Consider the following 10844-nt stretch of genomic DNA (forward strand, 5'->3'; position numbering starts at 1 on the left):
CTGTAAAAAGCAGCAATATCGCCTATGACTATATATATTTATTTATTTCACAATTTAATAAGATTTATGAACACATGTGAGTGACAAATTTCAGATAAACCACCTTAAAAACATTTAGATTCACAAAGAGCATTTAAAATATTTTCTTTAATTGTTGACAGAATATAAACTGTGGTACTTCAGTCAATTTAATAGTAAAGTTTAATAATTTAGGAGTTGCCTCTGCACAAAATACAAAAAAAATCCATCCCCCGGAAGGGACTTAAATCAATATATGGCATATGTAATGTTAAAGTAAAGGAATACATGCAGGTAATGGCCTAGTATTTCACATTGAGTAAAAAAAGTAAAAAGCCCCTACTGTTTTCTCTGATTTGAATGTATTGAATTTTAGGAGAGATTGCACACTTATTCTTTTCCAACTATACATACTGTAACCTCAGCTATTTGAATGAAATAAACATTATATACAAAACATAAATCAATCAGACAGTCACACACACTGTCATGAGCATTCTTGCATCAGTTAGACTTACAATGCATGTCTGCATATTTATGGTCATATGTATACATATACACTTTTGGCTTGCTTTAGTTTTTATCTTGAAATCCAATATTAAATAAACATTTGTCCTCACAAAATTTGCTCCCACATTTATTTATATAATATATACATTTTTATTTTCAGAAACACCCTCACCATAAACAATAGCAACAAAGAAAAAACAGCTCATCACTGCAGGATGGATAAAGAATTAAAGTTTGTCCATTTTGAATAATCTTCAACTAAACTTACATGGACAAATATCAACAGCACAGCATCATCAGCAGAGATTTATAATCTGGCTCAAGGTTTTCTAATTTAACCGGGCAATGCTCATTTGCCTGCACTGCACTGTTTTAATAGTTCAAGAAACATGCAAACTTTCACTAAAGCTTTAAGCTACATGCCACAGCAGGGATACCTGCTTAGCAATAACTATTTTTCCACAATAAAGAACATCTCTGGGGGGGAACCACAGCTGCCACTGAGAAGATGCTACAATTTTGCTACAAAAATACTCTGTCTTGATTAAAAAAAAAAAAAAAAAAAAAAAAAAAAAATCATAATTGAAACACAAGTTTATGAAAAGTTCCTCTTGCAAACATCAAAATAGAATTAAAAAGCATTTTTGACAAATCCAAAGTACCTCCTTCCTGCCAAGTAATATGTGTATATTTATGTACTTGTGTATATATTTTTTGTATGTTTTTTTTTAATCACAAAAATTCACTAGACAGAATATGAAAAGGCAAAATTTAGTAAAAGCAAACATTTTAGCAAACAAAAATAAAAATATCTGGAAATAGCAATGTCATAAAGTCCATTCATTAGCCACTTCATACATTCATTAATATCTAAAGAAATGAAAACTGTAAAAGATGCAACGTAGAGGGAACAACAAAATGCTCTTCTCACCAACCTTTGAATAAATGAAAATAAAATGAACCAAACAGCCCCTTTTGACAAATATTTGACGTATTTTTGGATGAAAATGTAAGGATTTGATCATTGCATTCAGAAACATAATTTGTGGTGACTTAAATCAGCTTTCATGTAATAGTCTGACATCTTTTACATTTTGGCATGCCCATTTAAATTAGGAATATCTAATACAGTAGTTTCAAATTTTTATTTAAAAAAAAAAAAACCTCATCAAAAAATACAAACATTTCCACAAATTGTCTCTCTGTTTGAAACCATAATTTACCGCTGTTTCTTAATGGTTTCAAAATGAACAATACTGTCAACCATTTGTCAATAACTGCCAATGAAACTTTAAAAATCACCAAAATGAATGCAATTTTTTTTTTCCCTCAGGCAGTTTAGTGCAATATTAGTGTTGACACTTCAATCCTGAGCTCTGCAATATTTCAATGTAAGCTGGTTTCTACAGCTGCCTCAAACATATGAATATGAATATGAATAGAATTTGAAAATGTTTCTCATGTTCGAGGAATCAAGTAGCACCAATATGCTGCAAAACCCTGCGGTTTAGTCTTTGGGAATACTTCAACATAGCAATGACATATTTCAATCTAAGACAGAGATGATATTTATTAAAGGCACTTGGGTTAAACATATTTTGTTCTAGGGTTTGAGTATAAATTCTCAACTAATGATGCAAGCATTCTGCGCTCTATTTTCACCAATACCTTTGTTTATTGTTTTCTATCAAACACGAACTGTTCTCTGAATGCTTAGTTTTTATTATTGCAAGTCTCAACTGGAATGTATAGTCATTTATAAAGAGGCATAACCCCCAAAAAATGAACAATGAATGCAAACGAAAGAGCAAAACATTGACAGGGACTAAAAAAAAAATACTGTGGAAGTGGAAAAGATGAGGAAAGATATGAGCCGAGAAGTAACTGGTTTGTGCAATAGCAGATGCTTGTGCAAAAGTCAGGTTCAATTTCTCCAACTGTCCTAGAAAAAAACAGATGTAAAGTCACTCATATGATTTCTGATTCATATGGAAATATAATATTGCAATATTAGACATTATCAGATCAATAAAGAAACTTTGGACTTTAATGTATTTCCCCATTACATGTGTAAAATGTTATTAGCTGTATGCCTTCACCTGCTCTCTGATGGTGCTCCCTAAGGGGCGTCAGACCCTCCGGTAGGCTGAAATGCCTCTGCTTCTGCCTCTGCTTCCACCTCACAGTCAGGGTCGACAGAGTGAAACTCTGCCACATACAGGCTCTTATCGATGCTGCCGGGAATGGGCTTTATGTCCGTCATCAGCTGGTCCTCAATGGTCTTCAGGTTAAAACGATCCTCAGCGGTAATGAGATTGATTGCTAAACCCAGATGTCCAAACCTTCCTACAAATTAAACACAGTGACCGTAAAATTATATACATTAAATAAAAGTTGTTATAATTACTTAAAACACATTATAAACTACAATTTAAAAATATTAAAGTGGTTGTAATTATTTACAAAATAAAAAAAAAATACTAAAAAGAATTTTAAAAAAAGTGTTAAAAAGTAAAATAAAATTAGAATGACTATAAAGATAAACAGATAAAGAAAAGAAAAATGGAGGGAATATAATATAAAATAAAAATGTAAATAACTTGAATCCAAAACACTAAGCATCTTTTATGCTTGTCAACTTCACCTGAGCGTCCTATGCGATGCAGATACGTTTCTGCATTCCTGGGGAAGTCAAAGTTGATGACCACATTTACTGCCTGGATGTCAATGCCTCTAGTGAATAAATCTGTTGTTTCAAGTGCATAAATTCACTGAATTAGGAATACCTTAAAACATGCATTTCATCTTTATAGTTGGGGTTAAGAGGTTATTATTAGACAATTATGCAAAAGAAAGAAAAACTCACCTGTGCAAACAAGGTTCCTGCAGAGTCCATTTCTGAAGTCGTGGAAAACACGGTTTCTGTATTCCTGCCATGTGAATGAAATGTGTTTACAGTGTCATACTGAACAGATTTGAATTAAACTGGAACTGACAACAACAAAAGACGTACCTGCATCATCTTTGCATGAATGTAGAAGCAGGAGTAGCCCAGCTGTGTGATCTTCTTGGCTAAAAGCTCCACTCGCTGAGTAGAGTTACAGAAGATGATGGACTGATTGATCTGCAACTGTGGAGAGTACAAGAGCGTGGGTCATGTCAACTGTAGAAATTATGCATTTGGTAATAATTCACAAAACAATACCACAACTTAGCTGGGGTCACATAACATTCAGCAGTATTATTGATTTAACTGCACTGACATTATCAGATGAGAACTGAACTGAGCTGGTTGATAACATCACTTTTCTTTTCAGAGCTGCTTTACAGCAGAATTGAACTCTGTTCGCATCACTGAATAATTATTTTCCTGTTTATCCCTGTAAATCTGCTTTGAAACAATCTGTATTGTATAAAGCGCTCAAAGATAAAGGTAACTCATGAGAGTAAAGGCTGGAAATAGGGTTGTCAAAAGTACCGACTTAGGTACTGAAACTTAAAAAATGTGACAGCAGCATTTTAAGCACTGTTGAGCGGATTCTTAAACACCTTTGATTGGCCATTGTGTTCAGGCTCTCAACAGATAGGCTACAATGATCAACGCTTCAAAAACATGTTGTAAATCATGTAAATAGACATCTTTGACGCCGAGCGCTTACACAGATACACACAGGATAGACAAGCTGATACACGCCTGCTTTCAAACGCTCCTGTGTGTATCTGTGTAAGCACTTGGTTAAGAGATTCAAATATGCCTAATACAAACATGTTTTTGAAGCATTGGTCATTATAGCCAATCACAGACATATCTGTTTAGTGTGTGAACAATGGCCAATCAAAGGTTATGAATTTTCTTTTCTTTGGTCCGGTGTCCTGACATTTCATCCTACCCATCAGATTATCCTACCTGGGCTTACTGCGTGTGCATACATCAATATTACATAATTTTACTGTATTTGCATTGTTGCAAGGGTATGTTTAGGGTTGGGGTAGGTGTAGACATTAATAAAGCACAATCTGATTAGGCAGCATTTTTCACTGTCGATTTGTATTTGTTCTAACGAATAATGCTATATCAGACTGTGCTAACACTGCTGTACTTGCATTATTTTAAGGGTATGTTAATATGAGTTAATAAAGACTTAAACCACATTAAAAGGTGCTAAAGAGGATGTTTTGTTTTATACATTTTTGCAATATTACTTGAAACTGTCTTTACTAACTGATAAAAGACTATTTATTAGGTGCACTGAAAGGAATAATATTAATATACATCATCTGTGCACGAGGTAGGGCCTTAAAAACATCAGCCAATCGTTGGCCCTCTGGCTTGTCAATCACTGCCATGACGTTCCTTGTGAGAGATGTGCACGGCTGCGCGCTCCAGTAACTTTCCACACTCCACAGGCGCCGCATGTAATGTTTTTGTCAGGAGACAGGAGTAACAACTGCAGATTATGAGTTACCTGCGGTGAGTCCGACATAATGAATCCACTAACACGACACAGCGAATGCCGGTGATAAACAAACACTCATGTTCCAATACTCGTGCACGAGTTTTGGGAGGTGTTCCCTCGAAATGAGCTGTGAAGGAGGGGGGTTGTTCTTACGCATGCGCTCATTTCAAAAACTCAGTAACAGTCTTTGGTTTCTCAGTCAACGGAAAGATCCTCTTTAGCACCTTTAACACAATCTAATAGGTAGCATTTTTCGCTGTCGAATTGTGCTACCTACAGTTTCAATGGGAGGTAGCAAAATCTGACAGGATAGCACAAATTGTCAGAACACCGGACCAAATGAATCAAGAGAACCAAACTACAAGTGCGAACACATCCTAAATTTGTTTAAAGCAGTAGAAAAAACTAAATAAATAAATAAATAAAACCCTTCAGAATACAAAATTAAGCTGAAATCATGGTTGTGACATGACATTTTACCCAGCCTAAATATTACTTTTTAAAATGTCCTAAAATTAAAGTCACTATTTACCCTGGAGAACAGAGTGTTGAGGCAGTGGACTTTCTGTCTTTCTGTGACGTAAGCATAGTACTGGGTAATGCCCTTTAGGGTCAGTTCCTCCATCAGATTAATCTCATAGGGCTTCTGCAGGTGCTTTGCCTGAAGACACACAAAAGCGAATAAATGGAAAACCATCAGATGTAAAGAGAGAGAAGCAGAATGAAAGCATTTCTCTAACCATGAACGTCTGTACGCTGATGGGGAACGTGGCTGAATAGAGCAGTATCTGTCTGTTCTTCGCAAGGAAACCAATGATGTCCTCAATAAGAACCACAAAGTCCCGAGAGAGCAGCTTATCAGCCTATAATAAAACAAGAAATGAAGCTTCAACTGTAATATTGGTGGTACTAACATCTAAACATAATTAACTGTTAAGATGTTCAATTATGACAGTGTGCAACTGTAAATATGTTATTATTATTCTGATGGGCATTAAGCTTGTGCAATGCTCACCTCATCCATAACCATCATCTGAACTTTATCCACTTTGGCTATGCCCTTTTTTATCAAGTCCAAAATTCTTCCAGGTGTTGCTATTACAACATGAACTGCAGAAAAGAGTTTTGAACAACATGCATTTACTGCAGAAGATGATCACACTGTTATCTCTTTACAGTGATTAGGTACATTTTACGTGATTACTGAGCATTACCCGTCTCATCCAGGCGCATGATATCATCTCGAAGGTTGGTCCCCCCTGTGGTTGCCATGACTTTGACACCGCCCAGGTGCTTGCTGATCTGAATACTGATCTGACTGACCTGCAGAGCTAGTTCACGAGTGGGAACCATCACGATGGCTGCAGGCGAATAGAAAGATAGCAAAGTTTAAAAAAAAGGGGGGGGAATAAAAAAAAGGTATATCCTGTGTAAAATGTTTTGAGAGAGAAAGCAATACCCTGGATATAATCCTTTTTCATGTCAATTCTCTCTAGTAGGGGGATCAGGTATGCACCACTCTTTCCTGTCCCGTTTTTGGCACGAGCCAGTATATCGCGTCCAGAGAGGGCAATAGGAATACTCTCCTCCTGAAATAAAAAAAAAAAATTTTTTTAAGCAAAAACACTGACAATAATATTTTTCAGAAAGAGTGATAAGTTGATTAATAGATTAAAATTTATATAAATAAGGGCTGTCAAGTAATTACAATTTTTAATCTAATTAATTACATGATGTGTCATTATACCATACAAAAGTAACTTTAGAAAGAAATATTTTATTTGATTCAACAGAGAATTTATTACACAAACTGCCATGATTTTTTTTTTTTTTTCCCAGAAGCTGCATCTGAACTGGTATTTAGCTATATTTATTTTTATTGCAGCTCAGAGGTGGCATAAATTTACACTGCAATTACAATTAAATAATGCCGTGAGATTAATGGGTTTAAAATAGGTATTTAAGGATAGTTCAACCAAAATTCTATCATCATTAAGAAGATAATTTTAAAAATGTCTCAGTATTTTGTTGTTGTTCTTCATACAATAGAAGTCAGTGGTAACCAAAACAGTTTGGTTTCCAACATAAGAACATCCAATGTCGGAATGGATGTAAGAAAGAAAGTCAGTCAACTCATACATATTTAAAACGAAATGAGGGTGAGTAAATTATGACAGAATTTTCATTTTTGGGTGAACTATCCCTTTAATGGGTTTTTTATTAATATGGAAATATGAAAAAAAAAATTAAACAAAATGATACTCTAAATAAGAAACTAAAACTGCCAGTAGGTGGCGGTAAATATCTGATGAGTAAGTCATTAAGTTATTCATTCAATTCAGTTTGGCAATTCTGATCCATTCAGGGATGAAGTAAATGGCTCTCTTTCTGAATGGGCCATTGAATTACCGTTTACCCAATTGTTCAAAATGTGGATTCATTTAGAAACAAAACACTGCTGTGTGTTGCTTGGAGATGCACAACTGTTCTGCTGTGGCTATATAGGTAATATTTTCATTGGTGTTGAACTGTTTTATAAAATCATTATCATATTTGCATATCCTGCTATTCGGGACAAATACTGCACTCGTTGCTTGTGTGATGTTGCTTAACTATATCATATAAAATAAATATGAGACAAAAACTCATACTGGGGCATATTCCCCCCAATATCTTGAATTTTAGGAGCATTCTAACTGAATTCTGTAGGCAACATTAATAATACATTACTAATGAATGCTTGTTTGTGATTGAATGACAGATGTTCTACGTTGCGGCTACAGCTGGTGACTGATTTACAGTTCCACTACCACTTTTGGTAATGCAGGAGCTGTTTCAAGGTTTATTATGTGCAATATTAGAATGATTCAAGAATAAACGGATAAAGAAAATAAAAAGCGAGGCACTGTTTTTTATCTAGGATTCTTGTGCAAATTTTTTTTACTTGTCTTGGTTTTGCAGTTGCTGCATCAATTACCTGAATGGGGGAGGGCTTTTCCCAGCCCATCTCAAAAATTCCCATCAGCAGCTCTCTCTTTAAACAGTAGTCCTCAAACTCATTTCCTTTGGTTGCAGTCACATCCTTCAAAAGAAAGAGCATGAGATTAGATGCATCAAGAGGAGATATATGTGTAAAAACAAGGCATCTTTATATTGGCATTACACTACTTGGGGATTCTGATTGCACAGTTGTTTTAAAAATGAAAGTTAAAAATCAAAATCCACAAAAAGACTTACAGAAGTTTTGACTCTATTGTCCTTATCGGGAAGCTGTAGGCTTCTTTTCCAGTCATCACCAAACCTGTGTATAAGTACTGTTAAGTGATATACTACCATTTTAAAAGAAATTACTCACTTTATTCAGCAAGGACACGTTCCATTGATCAAATGTGACAGTAAAGTCAGTAAAAAAAAATAATGTAACAAAAAAAATCTATTTCAAATAAATGCTGTTCCTTTGAGCTTTCTATTCATTAAATCTTAAAATTGTAGTATGGTTTACTTTCCATGCAACTGCATTCAACACTGATAAAAAAAAAGAAATGTTGCTTGTGTACTGAAGGATCATGTGTCACTGAAGACTGGAGTAATGATGCTGAAAATTCAGTCCGTCATATAAATAAATAACATTTTTAAATATATTAATATAGAAAACATTTATTTAATATTTCAATAATATTACCAATATTACTATATTAAGAGAGCATCAGAGACTTATTTTAAAAACATTAAAAAGTTCAAAAATTACATAGATATGTCATATATAATAGACGCACATTCTAACTAAGCAATCAAGTTTGTTGAATGTGACAATTTTAAGCTTACCTGATGCCAGGTCCTTCCTGAAATGCACTAGCAGGTTTCTGGGGCCCCATGGGCTCCTTTCCAGGCTGAGCAATTGCAGTTTGGGGTCCTAATTGAGAGGGGGCTTTAGGCTGTCCTATACACTGCCTGTTGTGTGTGTTCAACCCCATGACAGCTGGGCCAGCATTCTCCATCCTTGTTGCCATTTTATCACTGCTTTGTGGGTATTGTCAGTTTATATTTTTTGTCCAAGTCTTTTTCACTTTCTAATGCCTTACCAAGGTCTAATAAGACCTAATGAGCCATTCACAGTGTCCACAAGGTCTCAGTAAAAAAGTTTCACTAAAGAATCTTATGAGATATTTACAAATTCAACGTACAGCTTAAGCTCTATTAATAAGAGCAATGCTGCCACCCAAGGTGTATTATAAGAGCTCTTCCAAAAGAAGAGAAATAAATATTTATATGCATAAATATCGCACACCTGCGCGCAGTATAGATAATTATACCCGAACAGGTGTGATAAAGAACTAGTCTGCTAAGGCAGTGTGGAGCACAGAAATACCTAATGCTTCTCTGGACTAGAACTTTCTTTTTGTGTGTCTACACTTATGCAATATTACTTTGCAAAAACAGTGCTTTGTGGTCTTTTGGTTGCCGATTCTCACTCTTTCTTGTTCAGATGCAGTAAAACTCTGATCAGAGAGACCAGTCTCGGTTCATTTATACATTTGTCTGGCTCGTAGGATTCACTCCAGCACATCTGAGAGTAAAAAAAAAAAAAAATAGACAAAGTAACACTTCAGGGTGACACTTTCGTTCAAAAGTCAAACAGGGCTGAAAACAAGCCAGTACTATAAATAGCCAGTTGGACTTCTTGTGTATGTCCTTTCCTCTGTGTTCAAATAAAGTTGTGCTCACACCTGTGCCACCTGCAGAGAAACCATGTGGAAATCAATGACAATTTACAAATTGCACATTACATGGAAAAATTCAGGAAGCTTTGAGGGATTCCAAATATTTTTACGGTTTTACAATAGTAAATATATTAACTGTTATTTTGGTGGAACCTATGGTTATTTATTGTAAATTAAAAGTTTCTGTAAAACTTGCAAATGTGATAATATTTCTTTATGCTCCCCTGGCAAAAAAGTAACGTTACCGTGCTACAGTGACGGTATTAAATGGATGATTCCCATATTCAAAAGCCATGGTATTTATGTGGTACTTAAAGCAATATATATTCAATTAACATGTAAAAAAAATAAATAAAAAACATGGTAACATTATGGTACTTTTTAGTTAGTGTCATTAACAGTAACTTTAACCCCGTTAAAATGCCTTACTATCTTACATTTGGTAAATAAATGTCACTGGCTTAGATCCATATATACTTTCGCTTGTTTACAAATAATTACATTTCAGTCAATTCAAACCAAAACTTTTACACTACAACCTGTAAACGGAAAAAAATATAAAAACGGACAGCGTGTCTCTTCGATAGTTTTCACAACTCTAGAATATGAAATAAAAGTCTGGCTTTAACTTTTTAAACAAAAGCATCTCAAACTTACACAGAATGACACTGATAATTGTTTCCAGAACATAAATAATATAAACATCGCTTTACTTGTTAGTTACTTTAAGGCAAATCATAAAAAAATCCCCAAAAGACTGACATCAAATTATTTAGCTAGCAGATGATTTGTGCTAAGCTAGGTGGTTAACATTATAATATTAACGGCACTTCATAATACACGACGGTAAAAACCAAACATTTACCTTTATTCGTATCAATATCCTATGCTGCCTTACACGTTAAGGTAAATTACTTGGTTATCAACGTAGTATTTATCATGTCGCTACAAGCAGCTTGTCTCTTTGTTGTATTTCTGTCAACACGGTCGACATGTATTGAACGTCAGTGGGGTTGATATCAGCGCCGCACATCTGAAATGCTGCCATCAGCGGTACGGAGGCTCTTGTGACCCTACAACTATTAAACATTGATTTATTTACTGCGTTTCTTTCTTTTTCTCCTTAAAATTACTAAGG

The 10844-nt window shown here is 34.8% G+C and overlaps 1 protein-coding gene across 3 annotated transcripts; it reads right to left on the reverse strand.

Moving 5' to 3' along the window:
- Nucleotides 1–191: 191 nt before the first annotated feature.
- On the reverse strand, nt 192–10752 carry LOC137037675 (probable ATP-dependent RNA helicase ddx6). 3 transcript variants are annotated; one of them, XM_067411867.1, is made up of 15 exons: nt 10572–10751; nt 9645–9721; nt 8811–9552; nt 8223–8286; nt 7963–8067; nt 6445–6574; nt 6200–6346; nt 6001–6095; nt 5726–5848; nt 5518–5646; nt 3542–3658; nt 3395–3458; nt 3173–3274; nt 2628–2874; nt 192–2465 (listed from the first exon to the last, which is right to left on the reverse strand). In XM_067411867.1, exons 3-14 carry the CDS (start codon nt 8993–8995, stop codon nt 2648–2650), a joined length of 1488 nt encoding a protein of 495 aa, XP_067267968.1. In that variant the 5' UTR covers nt 8996–9552; nt 9645–9721; nt 10572–10751; the 3' UTR covers nt 192–2465; nt 2628–2647. The 3 variants fall into 3 exon arrangements, with proteins under 3 accessions (XP_067267968.1, XP_067267967.1, XP_067267966.1); XM_067411866.1 differs by having other exon boundaries at nt 192–2470; nt 8811–9721; nt 10572–10752; XM_067411865.1 differs by having other exon boundaries at nt 8811–9721.
- Nucleotides 10753–10844: the final 92 nt, after the last annotated feature.

Source organism: Chanodichthys erythropterus, chromosome 15 (genome assembly GCF_024489055.1).
Source record: "Chanodichthys erythropterus isolate Z2021 chromosome 15, ASM2448905v1, whole genome shotgun sequence".
Classification (NCBI taxonomy): Eukaryota; Metazoa; Chordata; class Actinopteri; order Cypriniformes; family Xenocyprididae; genus Chanodichthys; species Chanodichthys erythropterus.